This window comes from Pleurodeles waltl, chromosome 1_1 (assembly GCF_031143425.1).
Source record: "Pleurodeles waltl isolate 20211129_DDA chromosome 1_1, aPleWal1.hap1.20221129, whole genome shotgun sequence".
Classification (NCBI taxonomy): Eukaryota; Metazoa; Chordata; class Amphibia; order Caudata; family Salamandridae; genus Pleurodeles; species Pleurodeles waltl.
The window spans coordinates 423,372,052-423,395,264 of NC_090436.1; the positions used below are offsets into that span (position 1 = coordinate 423,372,052).

The 23,213-nt window shown below is 42.3% G+C and overlaps 1 protein-coding gene across 1 annotated transcript in view; it reads left to right on the plus strand.

Moving 5' to 3' along the window:
- Nucleotides 1–8,932, plus strand: part of LOC138275469 (low-density lipoprotein receptor class A domain-containing protein 1-like) — a 211,391-nt gene extending 202,459 nt beyond the window's left edge. Inside the window, exons 6-7 of the mRNA XM_069219140.1 lie at nt 8,201–8,323; nt 8,738–8,932. Coding sequence (XP_069075241.1) covers nt 8,201–8,323; nt 8,738–8,871 — 257 coding nt within the window. The 3' untranslated portion in view covers nt 8,872–8,932. The remainder of the gene's footprint in view (nt 1–8,200; nt 8,324–8,737) is intronic.
- The last annotated feature ends 14,281 nt before the right edge of the window (nt 8,933–23,213 follow it).

The following is a 23,213-nucleotide window of genomic DNA, read 5'->3' on the forward strand; positions in this document are numbered from 1 at the left end:
ATGTGTGTTCTCTACACTGAATATCATTGAGAACCGACTAAGAACACTGTTAAGTCAAGATCTTCTCCAAGACCTAATGCTTCTTAAGCTAGAAGGACCCAACTTTGAGCTTTTGATCCCTGGCTTACTACAGGAGACACAAAGCATGTGTGTGGACATAAGAGGCTACATCTATCATAACTATTGAAGTATTGTCAATATGAGTCTTAGAGCAGCCTGCAATGCAAGATCATTTATTGTTGTATTCCTATACGAGTTCTATACTTTTAGATAATAGGGATAATATAACTTTTCAAGTTTGTCTTTAGCATGATTACAAAGCATTGAATTGTTATTGTTTGTAATAAAACAAAATAAAAATATATTAAATGTTTCTCTGTCAGGCTCATAGATGATGTAGGGAATAGGTGAGACAAGTGGATTTTACAGGACATGTAGACCTCAGTAGCATTTTGCCCCTTAGCCAAGTAGAGTATTAAAAAAATTCAACACCCCTGTGACAGATTGTCCAACTACAGACTATTCATCTGGTCATACAACGTGGCAGTAGTACAGGTAAACCTGGTCATGTGGAGTGGATTAGAAATAAGGCTATTGACACACTCTCTGGTTCCAGCTGGACAGGTTCAGAGTGGAGAAGCCTGAAACAGACATTTTCATGACCCCCATTTGACTAAGAGCTTTAGAAGTCAGTTTTATGAAGAAGATATTAAAGGAAATAGCAGGAATTACTCTGGGTCCACACATGCCATAGTTACCAACAATCTTATAAAAGAGTTTTATCACATGTACGAGAGATAATGCCCAAGACCTACTGCTCCAGTGACAGCAGAGTAAAACTGTTCATCCTTTGAGCAAAGGACACAGAGAAATCCAGTTCTTGTGTCAAAGAAAAGCCGGAAGCCATAGATTATCTCCACAGGCTCCAAGGAATTATGAATCCCAGCAAAGGTTTCCTTATTGAAAGCCTGGATTTGAACTGACAACCGAGCCCCATTGACTTAACCACAGTACAATGCATTTTAGATCATATATCTGCAACATGCAGCTTGCAATATGAGACTGTCCTCTTCAAGGCAGCATGTGTGTTGGCATCTTTTGGGGCCTTCTGGGTATTAGAGCTTGTGGTTAGCTTGAGGGGCTTGGGTATCAAAGACTTTAGAAATGGAAACCTTTTCATCAATTTGCTAGTACATAAGCCAAAAAATTACCAGCAGGGCAAAGGAAGGGTTGTGGCACTAAACAGAATAGGATCTAATGAAAGAGATTCCTGTGTAACACTGTTAGTCTCCTAATTGGAGGTGCTGCAAAAGGAGGATGGTTACTTACTTATCAATAAGGATAGGTACCCATTGATTATGAAGCAATGATATTGGTAAAAGCAGGGCTTACTAGGTGGGTGTTTAATCACCCACTCTTTCTGTACCAGGGCAGCATCGCTGACATTCAGAGAAGGCTTGTTGGAGGACAACATAAGAAAAACTGGGAGGTGGGATTATGACCACTTTAAACACTATATTCAACCATATGTGCAAGTTGCTTGTAATCACCATATCTAAGAAATATGTCTGGAGCCCTACTGCACATGTTTGTTATATAAGCTGATTTTTTACTCTAGTAGGCGTACAACTCAATTGTATGTAGAATGTAGTTTTAAAATGTTAAGGCTCCCAGCGGCAGTGCCGTTACTCTTCAGTGTTGGATAAAATGGGTAATGGTAAAATCATGTGTAAAAAAGAAAAAAACAAACATTGATTTGGTCCCACTTTATTTATACCAGTTTAGTTTCTTTGTTTGTAGTCGCCAAGAGGGTATTGGCCAAGAAGCACTCATTTGTATCAAGAGGAGCTAAGCATGCCCACATGATTGACGTGGAAAGCATGATTTTGTGTACACCTAATTAGTGCTGATGGGTAGGCCGGGCATACAGTGGAACATGCTGGAAGGATTCACCAAGTTACAATTAGGGCACTCCCCAGCACCTGACATTACAGTAATAATACCTGGGTAGGAAGTACCTTACTTTGGAGGGCATGGGACACTGCTGCAGAATACGAGGCGCTTCTTGGTGGTTAAGAGCAGATTATGTGGAGCCACAGAATAATTATGGTCTGAGATTATCATTTGAAAGTACTGGCATGGGGCGAAAAGAAAACATCAAGGATTTCAGGAGAAAGTTAAATGAAGCCATGTTTAAAATTGTAAACATTGTGGGAATTGGTTATGGTTAAATGCCCCTTCTAAATATGGCACTGATAGAGTTCACATCTTCAAGGTGGAAATGGATCTGTTTTTCCAGAACATAAGTCACATTTTAACAACACAAGGTTGTGACTAGACCTTAGAAGAGAAAAAAGACCAGATAGGAAAGCCAGCACCGAGGAACCTTAGCCTTGTAATGAGTTACGATTATGTGGCCAAAGGGATAATAAGAGAAATGATAGAGTAAGAAACAAAATGTCAGCAGAGAGCATTCAACTGTAAGGGTAGGCATGCATGAGGAGTGGTACAGCCATAAGGCAGCTCAGTTTGGAGTGAAGTTGAGTGAAGCATCTCCACTGGAAGGTGAAGGCCATTCAGAGTGTCTGACTGCCTGAAGCACGGCTCCTGAATTAGGTGGACACCAGGCATGGCTGATTGCCTGAAGGTAAATGAAACAGGTCATTTGTTTAATGATGACTTTTGAAGCACTGCCATCTGAAGTGAAGGCTCAACTGGTATGCCTGGCTGACTGAGGTATGGCTACTGGAAGTGGGCAACGACCCAGAAAGCATAAAGTTAGCAGATCATATCTGGGGTAAGATTGTGACAGTGGAATCACAGTAACTGGAAGCAAAGGGACATTTGGTGTGCCTGATTGAATGAGGCACAGCTATCCGAATTGTACAGCCACAAGGCATGCCTGATTAACTGCAAGTGTATAAAATATGTCTGTGTGAAGACTATGACCACATTCTGAGCTCGGTTTATTATGAATGATTAAGCATGGCTTCTGTTCAGTCACATCAGCTCATATGCCTGACTAGTTGAAGTGTTTCATGGTACCAGACTGATGGTCGGCCAGTAGAAGAGAGAGTGCCTGGCATTAAAATTCAAAGGAAGGAAATATTAGAAAGCTGACATCTGTTGAAATGTTCAATGCAAAATGAATTGCATGCTCACAGTTGTCTTACAGTGTGTCATCTTTTAGTTTCATTAGGATGAACAGAACTTTGGTGCGGTAGTGTTCTAAGAATGCAGTTGAGTGGGGTAAATTATAGCCCCTAGAATAGAATATCTTAGCATGTCATGAATTGGGTTAGTATTCCTTGTTTACAGTGCTGTGTGGTTGAATGATTACACTTGGTTGCAGTGTAGATTAACATATTAGTGCCCCGTGGGATTAGTGTAGTGTTGTGATCTGATGGCCTTACAAGGCAGCATCGGATCAGAGGTGAGTGTCCCTGGTATGCAGTGCAGTGTGGTGGGTTAGTGTGCATAAGAGGCAGTAAATTACGGTAGGCTGCTGCCCATTTGATGCATTTAGTGCAGTAGCTAAGATTCCTTAGTGTATATTTCAGTGGGCTGGTGTATGTAAGGTGCAATACAGTATATTGGGTTAGGGTAGGCTCCCCAGAATGCAATGCAATGCAGCATTGCGACTTAGAATGCAATGCACTATTGTGGGTTAGTTCCATAGCATGCAATGTAGTCAATTAGTGTCTATATGATAAAGTACAGTATGGAGGTTGGGTATACCTGGAATGCTTTGCAGTGTGGTAAAATAGTGTTCCCAGTGTGGCAGGCTAGTAGCTGCCCATTTGACATACTGCAGTCAAATAACGATGGATTAAACCCAGATCTGTGACTGGGAGTGTGTTTGAAAAGTTTCAACATTCCACTTTGCACAGGTTCCAAGAAGCAGCGGAGTGAGAGGGGTTTGTGGAAGAGCAGACCACGGAGTGCCTCGCTTAGTCTTTACAAAATATTGCTAATGCGCCTCTGCAACACCAATTAAGTGCTGAGAAGCCATATGTTTATGGCACAGCTGGCAACATAACTCAGCCATCCACGATGCCTGCAAGAATAAACACCAGTCAGAACAGCATCATAGCTCTCTCTTGCAGCCTCTGCATATGTATTTAGCTTGGCTTTCCATTTGTGGTACCGATTTTACAATGGCTGCACAAGCTAAATCTCTTTTCAATCACACTTAAAAAATTTAAGCATTTCATGAGTATTTTGTTTATGGAGTGGTGAGGGAAGTTAATCTGAAGTGGGTGGAAAGAAGACCAACAACTAGAGTTACTGTACCCTCACCCACAATTTAGTTTTAACTGACCTTATTTCACTATAAATAATATGGTACGTTCTGATAAGCTGAAGAAATGAATGGATCAATACACGTTCAAAGTTAAAGTGCCAAACCCCCTAGAAGGCATGGAAACTATATCTGAAAATAGATAACAAACTCAAGGCTGATTCACAAAGAAATTAGAAAATTTGCGCTCAGAGGTTTAGATTTACATTGAAACATTGCAATATTCTGGAGTGCTGCTCTCACACAAGCATCTATACATATGTATATTTGTTCATGCAAATGCTCTTGCTAACTGTTATTTATTTTCTCCGCATGGAAACACACTGTGTCCGTGAAGAATTCCTTTTCCCCAGGACATGGGGGGGGGGGTGATCCTTTTACCATTTTTAACCTGTAAACCGATTTACTCCTGTCCTTGAGAGGAGCAAATCACCAACTATTTCTAGGTTGGAACGGGACTGAGAGGTAGTTCTCATGAATACTCACAAACTTGCATGTTTGTGCACAAACTATCTATGGCATTCCACTCAAATCCTCCCATAGCTCTCCACATGAACAGATTTACACCATAGTACAGTGACAGCACACGTGAAAGAGTAGAGTTATGGGCTGAAATGTGGGTTTTGTGAATGGAAAATCTGAATGTGCACTTGCAAAATGAATTTATACATGTAAATGGCTTTTGGAAACACACTTTGAGTACTTATTAACTGAAACAGATAGAAACACATATTGTAAATAAAAGTCTGCAAAAAAGAGCCTGTCCATAACACCTGATGTAAAGTGAGTAGAAATATTATCCACCGTAGAAAACCCATCCAAATCCTGGCATCTGCTACAATGAGTAAGCATAAGACTTAACCAGGCAGGTCTGCTGTCTCTGTGGGCCAATACCCCCGCTGCGGGGATCTGCATTTGACCACATGATTACCAGATCCATATCTAGAGACTTCACTCAGTTTTCATCCTCCAGGTAGCCATCAAATGAGTACTACTGTGTTGGACACCAATGAACATTTGTTATCAGTGTCAAGAAAGCTCTAGATGTGAAAGTGTGCTTTAAAGTTTAGGGTCGGTTAGGTATAATCAAACTTGTTTTAGAAGATACGGTGGAATAAAATTGAAGACTGGCCTCGAGGATAGCTATTGATGGTGCTGAAAGTGGAGTAGCACCAGGGCTCAAGGCTGTAGGTCTGGGAGGGCCCTTGTAAATTCCAATTATGGCATCTTCCTAATACCCAACAGCAAGCTATGGGTTCTGTTTTTCATGTTTGCAATGGGACCCCTGGCTTCCAGACTTCCCCAATCGACTGTCCTGTGCATTGAACACTAAAATATTGATGCATTACTTTTTTAATTTTAATTTTAAAGACATTGACAAAATAATTTCATTCTTTTAATATTTTCTTTTACAGTTTTTGGGAAGTTGAGGGCATTTAATTATTTAATCAATTTCAGTCAATTGGCACTTGTGTGCCGCTCCATCTGCCAAATATTCCAGTCTATACATGCAAATAAGTATTGCATACTAATATCCATAGCACTAACAAATGTCTCTTTTAATAAGACAGGGCAGGAGATAATGGTTATAACCTACAAAGCGTTCCCTTACTGGAGCATAGTAGGTGTTCAACCTACATAAACAAGCGTGAGATGCAGAACCGATGATGGTCCTTAGGGAGGTATATTTGGTATGATATGCCTATGGGGATTCCTCTTACATACAGATAAAGAAAATATTTTCCAGAGTTACAATCATAACATGGGATTAGCTTTAAACATATGTACACCAGGGAACGGTGTACAGGACAGATCTGAGAGTGATGACTGATGGGACCTTAGTAGATACAGTGAAATTATCTTCCAGAGCAGATAGACAACATAGAGAGAGTTGTATTAAGCAATAAGGGCAACGAGTATATAGGGAAACATTAAGTATATTGTCAGTTGATATCTTGCCTGAGAGGGGCTCTGAATTTGGGACAGAGAACCCGATGTTCTAACGGAAAGAGCGTGAATAATGGGCAAAAATTGTGCAGCAACTATTTGCGTCCTCTCTGAAATTTGCAGTGCTTCCTATGTGCTAATAGTTTGCTTCACAAAATGGCCATAAAGGAACAAGTGTCCCTTAAATAAAAGGACTATAGATTTAAATACCACATAGAATCACAATGATGTCTATGGAAACATGCAATAAATCAGCATATGTATTCCAAACAACATTTATTACTTGGACTCTGTACAATAATATATGTTTTGACATGAGCCAGAGTACTATAAAACTGTGACCTTAACTGTGCTTTCTGTCACATGGGGTATGCCTGAGCAATTATGATTTATGGTTTCCAAGACATTTTTGTTTTCCCACTACACTGTTTTTTTATTTTCCATTGGAGTAAATATACTGATTTATTGCATGTTTTCCTTAGACTTCATTATGATTCTAGTATTTAAATCTATTGTCCTTTTATCTAAGGGACCCTTGTTCCTTTATAGAATACTTGCCCTTGGTCCCACACAGTGTTGCAGAATGGCCTGCCTAGGCATGTCGCTATTTGCGGATCCTGTGATTTACTACAAACACATGAATGGTGTCTGCAAGGAACAGCGGACCACAATGTCTGTGTTTGCATTCCCACATATTTTTTTTAAACATTCTGTGGTCCTTGAAGTAACCAGTGTTGGTTTAAAATTTTGTTTTCCTATTTGGGAAGAAGAGAGCGTTCCTCTGGACCATGCTGCTTCTCCCAAAGCTCAAGATATGATTCCCGAAGGGGAAGCTGTCTAACACGAACAGCCTTTGCTTTGCAAATATGTTACCACCTCCTTTAAGCAGTCAGTAACAACCAACACTTTCAATCTTCACTCGATAAGCTCCACAACTGTAGTTATTCACTTATGGATGGCTTTCAATTATTAAAAGGTTAGTCCTAACAAAATGGAATTAATGATTCTAGGCAGGAACAAAGATCTTTGGGTTGAGACGTACCTGCTGACACGTATGGGTTTTCACCCATTCCCAACACTGAAAGCTAAACTGCTTGGTGTTATGAATGCCAAAGATTTGTCCCCACACAATAACTCTGTCTGTAGCTCTAATTACCATGCACTATGACTAATCAATAGAGCAATTCCTTTTCTTCTGGACAACACACATTCCTTGATTAATGCCACTTGTGTGTTATCTAAATTAGACTCCTGTAATACTGTATAATTTAACCTTAGTACTGGGTTTAACCCAAAACTACAATGAAGATGGAAAGACCTAGATTGTTTGGTATGCTGTCTCAGGAAATTCAACCACTTATCTGGGGCCAGGAGGAAACATCATTGTTGTCTCTGGATCATAGAAATAATAAATTATTGTTACAATCAGAGAAGGTGGCCATTCTTTCGTATCTTTAAGTGTCAAAATCTGAAACCAGTTGTCTTAACAATACATACAGATAGCACAGTTAATAAGCTTCAGATAGGAACTCGAGACTCACTTGCTCTGCTAATCTGTTTCACTTTCTATGTTTAATTTATTGGTTCTCTTAATACCAGTAAGCGTTTGGTTTCAGGCCCACTTTATAAGTACAAAATCAAATAAAATCAAAACAAATGATCGTTTGAATCTTATATGTACTTATTTTGGTACCCATATATTGAGTTATCTTTTACCACCTAATATATTTATATTTGCTTCTCTGTCCTTGTATTTTGTTGTGAAGTTATTTGTATACGATTTAATGATCTTTTTGACTTATATACTCAAACGTTCTTATTCCTTCAGGAAGTGGTGTAACGCTATGTTGGCTTGTACACGCTTCAAACTTAAAAATTCAAAAATAAAAAATTAATGCAATAATTCATAGAAATATTAAATTCATAAGTTGAGTGCCTTTCTTTGCCTGGCAGGTAAATTACCCAGTAGTCTCCCAAGTGGTTTGGTGTTCAACTGTGCAAACAAAAGATCTTGGACATACATTGACAAGGTCTGTGACACAAGAAACGATTGTGGAGACTGCTCAGATGAATCAGGTAAAAACTAAGGATAAAATCTATTGCTTTATGAAAAATATTTACTATTAGAAAATACACAATTAGTTTAATATTTTAGGGTGGTTCCTTTTTTGCATTTTAAAAAAAATATCTAAAAACAGATTTGTTGCCTGCCTCTCTTCATCTGGCTCACTTTTCCTCCTCCTTTGTACCCTTTCTCCTTCCCTTGTTGGTTCCCCTTTCTTTATGCTCTGTCAGTTACTAGCAATTTTACCATGTGCCTCTGTGATTTTGCAGTACCGCCAGCCTGTTGGCAGTACTTTCGTCCATTTTAACGCCGACCGCCGGGGTCATAATGACCGCTGATTGTTGAAACTATGTGTAAACATTATTGATACCATAATTTTCTCCAAGGCAAACCTAATGTAGTTTTCCTGCTTCCTGTATTTTTAGAACTGCAGTGCCCAAGTTGTTCTGGCTGGAGGTGCAACACTGTTTTCTTTGCAGACTGTGACTGCATTCCCAAAACCCGGTGTGGAGATAACATTCAAGACTGCACAGACTGGAGCGATGAAGTCACATGTTAAGAACGAAATTGAGCTTAAAAATATAGACATGGTTTTACTATGGGACTAACTTTTCATAGTTCGCAACAAATAAACTCATGTGACAAATAAAACCAGCTGTCAAAGTCAATATTTTTCATCACAGATTAATCACATTGGTGGGGAGCATGGTTTCTTAGTTTATATTTTGAAATATTTATTACAATGTACTGATGAACTCTTTATATGAGCATACAGTTTTCCTTTGTGCTACACTGAATATCCCAATCAAAATTCCAGTTTGGGAGAACGGAAATAGCTGTGCTTAATGTTAGGGAGCAGCCTTTGCATCTAGGTGGTGGATGCCATCCCGCAACCTTGATCCCTTTGGACCTTATGGCAGCATTTGAAAGGGAAACATCACTTGCAACGCGGTGAATGCAATGAAATGCATTTACCACAATGCATTTACAACGCATAGGTGTTTACCACGCATAGCTTTCCCACGCATGCCTTTACCAAGAATATACCTTTACCACAAATGACTTTACAAAGAATTTCGTTCTAAAGGCATGAATGGTAAAGGTGTATGCGTTGTAAAGGTTTTAAAGGTAAGTACAGGTAAGTATTATGTGGGTTGAGTGATATTATATATATATATATATATATATTAGTGTTTAGGGTGGGTAACAGTCATTGGTGGTAATTGCATTTTTAAGTTTTAGGGTGGGTATGGGTTTTGGGGTGGTAAGGGCATTTTTAGGTTTTAGGTTGGGTATGGGTTTTGGGATGGTAAGGGCATTTGTAGGTTTTAGGGTGGGTATGGGTTTTGGGGTGGTAAGGGCATTTTTAGGTTTTAGGGTGGGCGTGGGTTTTGGGGTGGGAAGGGCATTTTTAGATTTTAGGGTGGGTGTGGGTTTTGAGGTGGTAAGGGTATTTTTGGGTTTTAGGATGGGTATGGGTTTTGGAGTGATAAGGGCATTTTTAGGTTTTAGGGTGGGTATGGGGTTTTGGGGTGGCAAGGGCATTTTTAGGTTTTAGGGTGGGTATGGCTTTTTGGGTGGTAGGGCATTTTTAGGTTTTATGTGGGCATGGGTTTTAGGGTGGTAAGGTTATTTTTAGGTTTTAGGGTGGGTATGGGTTTTGGGGTGGTAAGGGCATTTTTAGGTTTCAGGGTGGGTATGGGGCTTTGGGGTGGTAAATTCATTTTTAGGTTTTAGGTTGGGTATGGGTTTTGGGGTGGTAAGGACACTTTTAGGTTTTATGGTGGGTACGGGTTTTGGGGTGGTAAATGCGTTTTTTGGTTTTAGGGTGGGCGTGGGTTTTGGGGTGGTAAGGGCATTTTTAGATTTTAGGGTGGGTGTGGGTTTTGAGGTGGTAAGGGTATTTTTAGGTTTTAGGTTGGGTATGGGTTTTGGGGTGATAAGGGCATTTTTAGGTTTTAGGGTGGGTATGGTGTTTTGGGGTGGTAAGGGCATTTTGAGATTTTAGGGTGGGTATGGCTTTTTGGGTGGTAGGGCATTTTTAGGTTTTAGGGTGGGTATGGCTTTTTGGGTGGTAGGGCATTTTTAGGTTTTATGTGGGCATGGGTTTTAGGGTGGTAAGGTTATTTTTAGGTTTTAGGGTGGGTATGGGGTTTTGGGGTGGTAAGGACACTTTTAGGTTTTACGGTGGGTACGGGTTTTGGGGTGGTAAGGGCATTTTTAGGTTTTAGGGTGGGCGTGGGTTTTGGGGTGGTAAGGGCATTTTTAGATTTTAGGGTGGGTGTGGGTTTTGAGGTGGTAAGGGTATTTTTAGGTTTTAGGGTGGGTATGGGTTTTGGGGTGATAAGGGCATTTTTAGGTTTTAGGGTGGGTATGGGGCTTTGGGGTGGTAAGGGCATTTTTAGGTTTTAGGGTGGGTATGGCTTTTTGGGTGGTAGGGCATTTTTAGGTTTTATGTGTGCATGGGTTTTAGGGTGGTAAGGTTATTTTTAGGTTTTAGGGTGGGTATGGGTTTTGGGGTGGTAAGGGCATTTTTAGGTTTTAGGGTGGGTATGGGGTTTTGGGGTGGTAAGTTCACTTTTAGGTTGGGTATGGGTTTTGGGGTGGTAAGGCCACTTTTAGGTTTTACGGTGGGTACGGGTTTTGGGGTGGTAAGGGTATTTTGGGGTTTTAGGGTGGGTATGGGGTGTGGGGAGGCAAGGGGTGTTTAGGTTTTATGGTGGGTATGGGTTTTGGGGTGGTAAGGGCATTTTTAGATTTTAGGGTGGGTGTGGGTTTTGAGGTGGTAAGGGTATTTTTAGGTTTTAGGTTGGGTATGGGTTTTGGGGTGATAAGGGCATTTTTAGGTTTTAGGGTGGGTATGGTGTTTTGGGGTGGTAAGGGCATTTTGAGATTTTAGGGTGGGTATGGCTTTTTGGGTGGTAGGGCATTTTTAGGTTTTAGGGTGGGTATGGCTTTTTGGGTGGTAGGGCATTTTTAGGTTTTATGTGGGCATGGGTTTTAGGGTGGTAAGGTTATTTTTAGGTTTTAGGGTGGGTATGGGGTTTTGGGGTGGTAAGGACACTTTTAGGTTTTACGGTGGGTACGGGTTTTGGGGTGGTAAGGGCATTTTTAGGTTTTAGGGTGGGCGTGGGTTTTGGGGTGGTAAGGGCATTTTTAGATTTTAGGGTGGGTGTGGGTTTTGAGGTGGTAAGGGTATTTTTAGGTTTTAGGGTGGGTATGGGTTTTGGGGTGATAAGGGCATTTTTAGGTTTTAGGGTGGGTATGGGGCTTTGGGGTGGTAAGGGCATTTTTAGGTTTTAGGGTGGGTATGGCTTTTTGGGTGGTAGGGCATTTTTAGGTTTTATGTGTGCATGGGTTTTAGGGTGGTAAGGTTATTTTTAGGTTTTAGGGTGGGTATGGGTTTTGGGGTGGTAAGGGCATTTTTAGGTTTTAGGGTGGGTATGGGGTTTTGGGGTGGTAAGTTCACTTTTAGGTTGGGTATGGGTTTTGGGGTGGTAAGGCCACTTTTAGGTTTTACGGTGGGTACGGGTTTTGGGGTGGTAAGGGTATTTTGGGGTTTTAGGGTGGGTATGGGGTCTGGGGAGGCAAGGGGTGTTTAGGTTTTATGGTGGGTACGGGTTTTGGGGTGGTAAGGGTATTTTGGGGTTTTAGGGTGGGTATGGGGTCTGGGGAGGCAAGGGGTGTTTAGGTTTTATGGTGGGTATGGGTTTTGGGGTGGTAAGGGCATTTTTAGGTTTTAGTGTGGGTATGGCTTTTTGGGTGGTAGGGCATTTTTAGGTTTTATGTGTGCATGGGTTTTAGGGTGGTAAGGTTATTTTTAGGTTTTAGGGTGGGTATGGGTTTTGGGGTGGTAAGGGCATTTTTAGGTTTTAGGGTGGGTATGGGGTTTTGGGGTGGTAAGTTCACTTTTAGGTTGGGTATGGGTTTTGGGGTGGTAAGGCCACTTTTAGGTTTTACGGTGGGTACGGGTTTTGGGGTGGTAAGGGTATTTTGGGGTTTTAGGGTGGGTATGGGGTCTGGGGAGGCAAGGGGTGTTTAGGTTTTATGGTGGGTATGGGTTTTGGGGTGGTAAGGGCATTTTTAGGTTTTAGGGTGGGTATGGGGTTTGGGTGGTAGGGGGTGTTTAGGTTTTAAGGTGGGTATGGTTTTGGGGTGGTAAGGTACTTTTTTGTGTTTAGGGTAGGTAGGGTTTTTGGGTGGAAAGGTGTGTTTGTGTATATATAAATATAGGTATATATATGTATATATACATATAATTGTATATATATATCTATATATATATATCTATATATATATATATATATATATATATATATATATATATATATATATATATATATAGATATAGATATATATATATATATATATATATAAAATGTATGTTATACTTACCTCTAGTTTTTACCATGCATATGCCTTTACTACAAAATGTTCGTGGTAAAAGCATATGCATGGTAAAAACATTTTGTGGTAAGTGCATGCATGGTAATGACCATGCATTGTACTTACCGCATTGTAAAGGCATGCATTGTAAGTGCATGTGTTGTTCCATCATACATTCCATTTGTAACTGTAGACCAGTTCAAGCCTTTTGACTTGCTGGATTATGAACTAGGGGCATGTGCTAGGGGCCTGGAATATATCCATTAACTTCAAGCAGGTGTACTTAGGATAGTGTATGTATGCCATTGTTTAACCAAAGGTGTACAACTGAGCTGTGCCCTTTTACACATGTTGTTTAATGATTACTTAATAGCCACAGCTTGGATCACCGCTGGGCATGGACTGCCCCTGCAAATGCATGAAGAAGATGCACAGATTTACAAGAAGGCTGTGTTATTGACTGCTCTCTGGCAACAACATTTTGTATGCCAGCAAACTGGCACTGTCCTAATGCCAGGAAGGCAGAAATAATGCTCCTGGGCCATGGACAGTCATCGTCTATGAAATTGTTATGGTGCGTGGTGTGAAATTCAGGGATAATTTTTTCCAATCTCCCTTTTGAACCAGACGTAACAGCAGTAATTAAGGTAATACATGACCAAGTTCATCTAAAATAGGGCCTTTTTTAGCATCACCAAAAGCATGATGGTGGTGCAAGTAGTTGTGATTTCAAGGTTTTTTATACTGCTCAATAGGCTCAATCCAAGTTATGACAGCTTCTTGGGGAAAAACTTCAAGCCATTCAAAGTCGGGTTACTAGAACAGCATCTGGTGTGGTAAGCATAAGCATATTTCAAGACTCCACTTGAACATGGGTATATTTGCCTGAAGGATTTCATTAGCATGAGAGTATTTTGTGTAATCTAGAAATTTGGCTCTCCATATCTACTTAATAGCACCAAGTTTCAAAATCGTATAAGAAAGCTATGCTCTGCTATGGACGCCAAAATGATTATTTAGAAGTTGTGCTGCACTAAAATAAGTTGAAAGCCTCTAGAGCTACAATGTGGAATCCTGCACTCACTTACTTTTCTATGACAGATCAACCTGAAAGTGTACCTAGTAAAACTTCCTCAAGAGTTGGTTGATTGTACTCAGTAAATTGACTATTACACGAAAGGTAGTGGATAATATGTGAAATTGTTTTGTTTGGACATATTAGTATATTAATGTGTTTGTTATTGCCAAGATACAGTTGCAGCATCATTGTGGAAAGAAAATCATACAATTTACTGATAAACATTTTGTATTCCCAGTTACTACTATTGTATCATTGTTATCTTGAGAGCTCAGCAGGGACAGATACAGCTAAGAAAGGTGAACTGAAGATTTACAAGGACATTATTAACTTATACCAATGATAAGTTAGAAACACGTTTGATCACAAGTAGAATTCACTAATTTTGCTGCCAACTAGGCTTGACTCTCAGAAGGATCAGTCCTAGGTGTATGTTATTATGCCTTATGCCTATTTTCCACATCCTTTATTTGCATAATATACCAAACCACGTATACCTTATTAAGTTAAGTAGCTCCTTTTTTAAATCAAGACATTCTCTTATAGAAACTGTGCTCTGTTGCACTCTTTCAGTGCTTACACCTGGACCATTTAGTTGTAATTTTAGGCTACTGAAGATTAAGATGTATACATTAACAACTGTTTTTGTTCACTCACCATACTGGTTGATAGGGCAGCTTGTAATAAAACCTATGAAATAGACATCACTCAGCTTTCAGCATCAATTCCACCACTACACAGTTATCAGCTCCATGAAAAAATTTCATTCCTTAATAACACATAAGAAACAATGATATATCTGGAGAAAAGATTTATTAACAAAAAACAGGAAAAGGAATCAAAATTATCAGAGGTTAAGCTGTAAAACATACTTGACATACTGCATAAACGTATGAAACATAAATGGGAATAAGAAAACAACAATAAAAAACTATAATAAAACTAGTTTCTTGGAGAATTGGAAACAGAATCTGAAGAGAGGCAATTTGTAAAATGTAATCAAAATAGATCTGATCTAATGTGCTTAAGACAGAGAGAAGAAACAGTGTCAATTCTAATGTTGTCAAAATCAGATTCCACCAAGAATAACATTAGATTTTCAAAGCAATTGCAATAAAAATGTCTAGTAAAATAGGGTCAGCTGTGTGATTATTAGAACTCTGAAGTAATCAACCTAAAATACATTAAGTAAGGTAAAAACGTGCAAACACTTATACCATACTAAGGCCCATATTTATACTTTTTACCATCGCATTTGCATCACTTTTTTTCGCAAAAGCAGTGCAAACTTACAAATTGTATGCGGCGGCGCTAAAAAAGTATAAATATGGGCCTAAGTTCTAAAAATATTAAACATACTTACAATAGAATAGCATATAAGTGATAGACCCTACATCACTTGAACACGACCAGCAAACACAAGAACTGGAATCATCAAACTTGCTTACACAACCTAGTGTAATGACCCCTCAATCATAAATAAAAAATAACAACTGGGTTGTACCTGCTGCTCTTCAGGTTTTAAATAGCATAAACCACAGTTTGTCCCAAAATTGAACAGAAAATGAAGCCTGCAAGTCATCTTCTCACAAAATTTCAATTACAGATTCAGTTCTAGTTGACATAAATTGCAGTATGATCTTTTAATAATAGAAGCCTTTGTAACAAAAACACTCCAAATAAGAGTAGCAATTGTAGACACTTAGGAGCTGTTGATGATGACACTTAGGGGCATATGTACGAAAGCTTTTTCCCATAGACACAGAATGGGTAAAATCCTTTGGTACATCTGGCCCTTAGTTATTTGTTAATGAAAACCATAAACATACACAGTTCAACAATCTTAGACTCATACATTAATTAAAAGACTATGGGGGTTATTACAACTTTGGAGGAGGTGTTAATTCGTCCCAAATGTGACGGATATACCACCAGCCGTATTACGAGTTCCATAGGATATAATGGACTCGTAACACGGCTGGTGGTATATCCGTCACTTTACCGCCACTTTTGGGACGGATTAACACCTCCTCCAAAGTTGTAATAACCCCCTAAAAGATTCACATGATTAGCAGATGCATTCGACAAATGTTGAGTTGTGTTCTCGTATAATAACTAAAAAAGAAAAGTAGCAAGATTTGACCGTGCAGAATAAGTCAGACAAGCATATTGGAGTCTGACATACCCAGTTCAATTATCGAAGCATACATCAATTAAAAAAACAGAAAATTACACGTGGTTAGACATACATGCTCAACAACCATTCAGTTGTGATCTCGGCTAATGACTAGAACGAAAAAAGCAAGATTTAACAATAAGGAATAGGTGAGCCAGCCTATCGCAGCCTGACTAAGCACAACAAATCGTGTAAAAAGTGTATTGTGCAAACATGTGAAGCACAGCTAGTCGTGTGAAAAGTGCATTGTGTAAACATGGAGAGCAAGAATTGCGTTAATTAAAAACCAGCGTCTTCCCTAGGCTAGTAGGGCCATATAGCATACTCTGATGGCCCAAGCTAAACAGCCTAAGTCAGTGGTTCCCAACCTTTTGACTCCTGAGGACCCCTACTGAACCATTACTAGAAGTCAGGGACCTCCAAGCAATTTGTACAATTGCAATTTCAAACATTTAAACAGTAATTCACAAAAAATACACAAACAAGTACACACAATACAAATACTCAAATTACTAAAGATATAATTATTGTATATTGAAACATATGCAAAAATCAAAAAACTTTAATGGGAGGGCTGGCGCTGCATCTCAGCGACTAACTTTTAAACTTTTGGTTTTATTTCGGAAAGCTGACTCCTCAGGTCAGATTCTACATTTCCCAAGCAATTTCTGTTTTTATTTTTTAGGTACAGAAGATCTGAAAAAGCTTTTGCACATAAATATGTGATGAGGAAAGGAAATGAAAACATAAGGGTCTCTCATCTCTCCATACCCTCTCTGTCATGTGTAATTCATTTGTTTTATAGCACCTCTCATACCAGTGTAGTGTCTCAAAGCACTTTACAGGGACTACAAAGTGTAGAATTCACATCATCTACATTGGTAGGCATTTTCTAAGAGTACTTTGTCTGTAGAAGCAAAAACCCAACACAGGATTCAAAACATAACACAGTGGATAGCGTTGACTTTAATAATAAGAATGTTTTTCTATGCAAGCAAAACTTTTTTAGCAGCATAAGGAAAATGAAAGACTGGGAAAAAAACATAACTTTCTAATTTGTGCCATGCAGTTTGCAAGCAGCTCTTTGAGGGTACTTCATAGTTCACTGGGCTAGATTATGTTTGAAACTTGTGAACTGCAGAGTGGCAAAAGAATCTCTGTGACAATGCAGTAACCCACAGTGCTATGCACATAAAATACTGTTCTTTGCATAATACACATTCTTTGCAGCAGGCATATTAACCATCTGCTCTACCTTAGATGAGTCACAACTGCCACTAGACACAACTCTGATCTGTCTCCAGCAGGCACATTAATCACCAGAGTTAACTTGCCCCTTATTTTTGCCCTGAAATAGGTTGATGTAATGGAACTCTGCAGTGCTTTTAAAACTGCTGCACAAAGGAAGTAATAAATATAAATGTGTTTATGTCAGAAGCCCCAATAGGAGCAGGTCCTTCCTGCCAGCCCAGGTCGGTGGACCCTCTCAGAATATATCATGAACACCTGGTGGCCACAAACCACAGGTTGGGAACCACTGCCCTAAGTGGTCGGGATAGGGGTCGATATTCCTCATAAACTGCTCCTAGCAGCCAGTCCACTTAAGTCATTCACAAGAAAAAGAGGATGGGCTAGGGGTCAATATTCCGTGTGTCCCACCCCTAGCATGCCGACCATGTGAGTGGGTCACAATAACATAGATGACAATAACCAAGCTACACAGTCCAAATGTTAGAATCTGGACTGGATCACGGTAACGTTAGGAAGGGGGAGGGTGATCCTCTTATTCATCCCATTACAGCCAGTAATGAAAAATATGACCCTTCAGTTGCCATTGACTGATGCCCTGTTTAGGACACGGGTGATACTTTTATCTGGTTGTTAAAAATTGCTGAATACTGCACCAGCCAAACATTCAACATATGGTTTTGTGGTGTTAGGTCTTCTATGGCCACCGACCTGCACGTTCTTATTCCCATGGCTAAAAACACACTGCGCAATAGGGCCCTTCGATATACTAATAGCTTTGGACATCAACAAAGTATATGTGTAAAATTTCATTAGACTGATGGCACAAGTGGCACAATTTGTTGCTCCTTAATCTGCCATTTGGGTGTCAGCTCTAAAGATGTAAGAAGGAGAAATCGCATTTTCATGAGTTCTTCTTGATGGTCAAGGAAAGAGCTGCCTTGAAGTAGGCTTGTTCCTTACGGGTTTCATACAAATTTATCACCAGCCACCCATAGGCTTGTTTTGCTAATAGCATTTTGTCCTCCAGACGGCTTTTCTGCTGAATACATTTGTTCAAAGTTTTCTTTAAAAAATGTATCACTTATGTTTATTTGTCATAAGTCGGAAAGACCAAGATTCTCTATACTGTTCTGTAAATACTTGGCAAAGTGACTTTTACCCAGTTCAAGATCAATTTCGACCAGGCAAGATGTGCTGGTGTATCTACAAGGGCACTCCTTAAATGATGGAAGCATCTAATGAAAGCCCCTTGTCTGGCTATTAATTGCTTTTCCAAAGAGAACTCAAGTCTTACTTGGGCAGGGGAGGCAAACTTTGGTAGCTGAAACACCTATTTGGACATTCGTAATGTGAGCTTCTCCAGAATGGCGGCATCCTACCATAGCATTATCTCCTCTCCATACTATAAAGTGTTATAAATCAATTCTTATTTTATCACCATGGTTAATGCCTTTAGGTTTTAAAAGGCAAAATGTAGCACATGTGCTTTAGCTGTAATAGCTTTTTTTGTGCAGCAAAGGACCCCTTTGAGTCCAGGTTAATACCTGGGTATGTGTAGGTTGCTGATTCATTGACCGTGGGCCTCCTCAGATGCTATTTCCCATTTTTGGAAATTTGGTGGTTTAAAGCATAACTTGGGACTTTTTCATATTGATTTCCAGCTGATTATTGGCTGAGTACTCTGCTAACCTGTTGATCAGTCTTTGTAGACCTACTCAGGTGTTACTTAACAATAGCAAATCAACAGCATATAAAATATTACACAGCTCTTGGCCACCAAGACTCAGTATGTGTAACACTACTTCAGCAAGGAAAGGTATTAGATCTGCGATAAACAGATTAAGCAGCAATAGAGCTAAGACGCATCCCTGCTTTAATCCTAGAGATGTTCTAACTTCTCTAGACAAACACTGGCCATCCCCTACCTTGATCTTTATCCAGGCTCTTGAATATAACAGCTGGATTACCCTAAGAAGCTTTGACAGGATGCCCCAGCATTGTAGCTTTTCCCAGAGCTGTCCTCAGGGGACGTAGTCGAAGGTCATCTTGAAGTCCACTGAGGAGCTGTTAAGTCAGATGCCATGAAAAACTCAGGAACATAGGCTCTCATTACGAGTTTGGTGGTCAGCGGACTGCCTCTGTGGAATTGGCGGTCGCACGCTGCGGGCCTGGTGGTGATGACTCCCATATCACAAGTACTGGGAAGGCACCTGCAGAACACAACCAAGTTACTGTTAGGCCCGCCACTGTGAATGGGCCGGCGTGGCTGGCGGCAGCCATCTCCATGCCGGCGGTCAGGCAGTATCCCACAACCACATTACGAGGTTGCACACCGCCAGGATTTCCAGCCACCAAAAGCCTGGTGGTAATGAATAATATCAAAATGAACACCCCTTTTAGGAACACAGGCACGTGCGTTGGTGCCATGGTACGCAAATTGCAACTCTTCCCAATGCTCTTCCTGGCCATGCAACTCCCGGACTAGCGACGGCGACCAAGATACCAACAGTAAGTACACCAGCCTAGCACACACTGGAAGGAACAACATTAGTATTTAAACACAACACACACACAACACATGAAGCCACACCCACACATGCAAACAAACAACCGTACCAACACACACACACACATCTACACACGCATACATGCAAATACCCACAAGCACCACATACATGTGGAAGGAAAGCCAGGACTACGTAAGTACCATTGACATCAATGGTGTTGTGGCGCAGATATATTAAAAAAGGTAACATCAGGAATAAAATTATGTACTCACAGGCCCAATGGCCAGTCCAAAAGCTCTGCAGTGCCCCGAGCACACTGGGCACAAGGTGACGCCCCAACTTGACTCCTGACTGCAAAGTGCAGGCCTCCACAGGGCAGGGTACAATGGGGTATGCAGGCACCTCAGGGGTGAGGGAGGATTAGGGCTTGGGGGGGGGGTCCTTTGGTCTGGGCTTGGAGAGGGGGTCCTTGGGCTTGTCCTTGGAGGAGGGAGGTTTAGCCGGGGGCGTTCGGCTTGGCCTTGGAACTGGAGGTAGTGGGCCTGGCCTTGGAAGTGGAGGGAGTGGGCTTGGCCTTGGAAGTGGAGGGAGCGGGCATGGCCTTGGGTTTGGCAGGAGGACCAGTAGATGTGAGAGGGGTGGAAGTGGCAGGTGGAGGAGGGGCATGGCGAGGGGCAGTGGTGGACTGGGAGGTGGAAGGCAGAGGCCTTGGAAGGGTAGCAGGGTGCTTGGGGGAACAGGGACTGGGGCAGTGGTGGCCAACAGGGAAAACTCTTGGAGGAAATGTTTTTTGGGGACACAAGGGAGGTCAAGGTAAGGATGTTTGAGAGTGGAGGGAGTGGGTATGGCTGTGAGGTGTCTACGTCGAGGTGCCTTGGGTGCAGGTGCATGTGTGGATGAAATGTGTGTGCTGGAGGACTGCTGGGTGGGTGAGTGCAGGCATTTAGATGTACTGGGAGGAGGTGGGGTTGAGATGTAGGGAGATGGCAGGGGGACATGTGAGTGTATGTTGGGGTGGTGTCTGCAGGTAGGGTGGATGTGCTGCATGTGGGTGTGTTGACAGTCGTGGTGTTTGCGCCAGTGTTGTATGGGTGGATGAATGGGGGTCAGATAATGTGGTGACGGTGGCAGTGAGGGCACATGTGGCAGAATCAGTGACTGATGTGCTGACTGCAGGTGTGAGTGGTGTACTGACTGTGAGGGGGAGTTGGTGGTGGAGTCGGTGCAGGGTGTGGATGTTGTTATGTCTGCATGTGTCTGTTGAGTGTCTGCATGGCGGTGGTGGCGTTTGTGGTGCTTATGTCTGGCCTTGGGTATTGTGTCTGTTGATGTGGATGCATGTGGGTCAGTAGGTGTGCCTTGGATGGGTGAGGGGAGAGGGATGTGGGTAAGGGAACAGCTAGATGGAGGGGGCACCTAAGAAGAAGGGGCACTGGCTGTCGTCAAGGAGGAGGCCAGAGCCTGAAACGATCTCTGTAGGCCAGACAAGGCACAGAGATGGACCGCAGGAGGTCAATAGCCTTCTCATTGAGGGCAGCAGGGCTGACTGGGGCAGGGACAGAGGAGCCTTTGGCGAAGGAGATGCCCACCCTCTTGGGTGAGTGGGCACTGGCAACTGGGTGGAGAGCTACAGGGAGGGTGGTGCTGGTAAGTGGAGAGGCGGACAAGGGTGGTGCTGGGGTGGTCCCAGATGGGTCTGCCACCTCAGGAGGAATCAGAAAGTGGTGTGATCGATCCTGTCTCCCCAATGGTACCCCCCTCACCCTTCGTCCCACTGGTCCCCTTGGCTCCACTGGTGTCAGCCTCCTGGGTCCCATGGGCTGCAGCTTCCCCACTCGCCGGTGCCCCTTCTCCTTCGCCAGATGATTCTAATGCACACATATACAGAGGTGGACAGGGAGGGAGAGAGAGAGAGAGAGAGAGACAGAGTGCAATCGGCCAATGCCAGCACACCAGTAACACAGGGTAGAATAACAGCATTTGATGCCATTCCATGATACACTATGCCCACCCCTGCACATCCTACAACTAGGGAATGCCATGGGGGAAACTACAACAATGCACATGTCAACTGTTGATGGTCTGACTGATGCAAACATGTACATGAGGAGTGGCATACCCGCCACACCTATCCAGTACCTGCCCACTACCAATGGCTGTTGAGATAGGCATATGATGGACTGCACACCCAACAGAATCCTTCCTGGCTAGTTGGCAGGCCTACTTGGCCATTGTCAATTAGCACTGTGAGCACTTGGTGCACCCTAACCCACTACACATGCAGTGCCTGCCAGCTGGTTGAGGTCCCAGGATCCACCCCTGGCACAGTGTTTAGCAAGGACTAATCACAATGGCCTGACACCCCAGGTCCAATCATCCTGTTGCCACTGCATCCCATAGGCAACAGTGTTAACCAATGGTGAGTTGCATGTCAGTGGTCATCACCTACCGCCATGACGTGTTACGCCGGTGGGATAACCTCACTTCCACCTGTCCCATGCATGCAGGACAGGCGGCTGCCATTTTCCATGTCCAATGTGTATTGAGGGTGAAATGTTAGTGCGTCATGGGTGACATTTGGTGACCTATGGCCACATCAACACCACCTACACAGTCTATGGTGCACAACATAAAACCAACTCTCTCCTGTTTCCAGGTACTATGTAAGGTTAAGGATTAGGAATGCACTGGTGTACAGGCCCCTAGTCAACCTTGCCAGCCTGGGGGAGCGTCACATCATGCAGACCTATCGCCTGAACCATGAGACCATCATGGAATTGGTGGCCCAGTTGGAGCTGGATCTGTTGCCTGCCATTCGCCATCCCAATGCCCTCCCTCCAACAGTGCAGGTGTTGTCAGTCCTCCACTACCTTGTCTCAGGCTTCTTCCAGATCACAGTGGGCCTGGCAGCAGGGAAGTCGCAGCCCATGTTTAGCAATGTCCTGAGGGATGTACTATGGGATCCCAGATGCTCAAACATCTGAGCAGCTACATCCGGTTCCCCCAACGTGAAGAATTGCCCACAGTCAAAGCAGCGTTCTGCGGAGTGGCCCATGTCCCTCATGTCATTAGGCCCATTGATGGCACCCACATTGCCTTTGTACCACCCAGGAGGAGTGAACAGGTCTATTAGAACAGCAAAAACCTTCATTCAGTTAATGTGCAGGTGGTGTGTCTCGCAGACCAATGCATCTCCCAGGTGACGGCCAGGTTCACAGCATGATTCCAGCAGCGTCCCACACATGATGGCACCACTTATGAGGGACCGGGCCTGGCTCATCGGTATGTACCCCTACATATGCGTGCCCCTCAGCTCTCTGCCCTCTTGTGTCCCTGCCCTATCGCCCTCCTGGTCTTGACATGCCTCTTACCTCTGTGCACACAGGTGACTCTGGCTATCCCAATCTGCCCTGGCTCCTGACACCCATGAGGCATCCAACTTCAGATGCAGAGGACCGTTACAATGAGGCCCACGGTCGTACCAGATGGGTCATTGGGAGGTG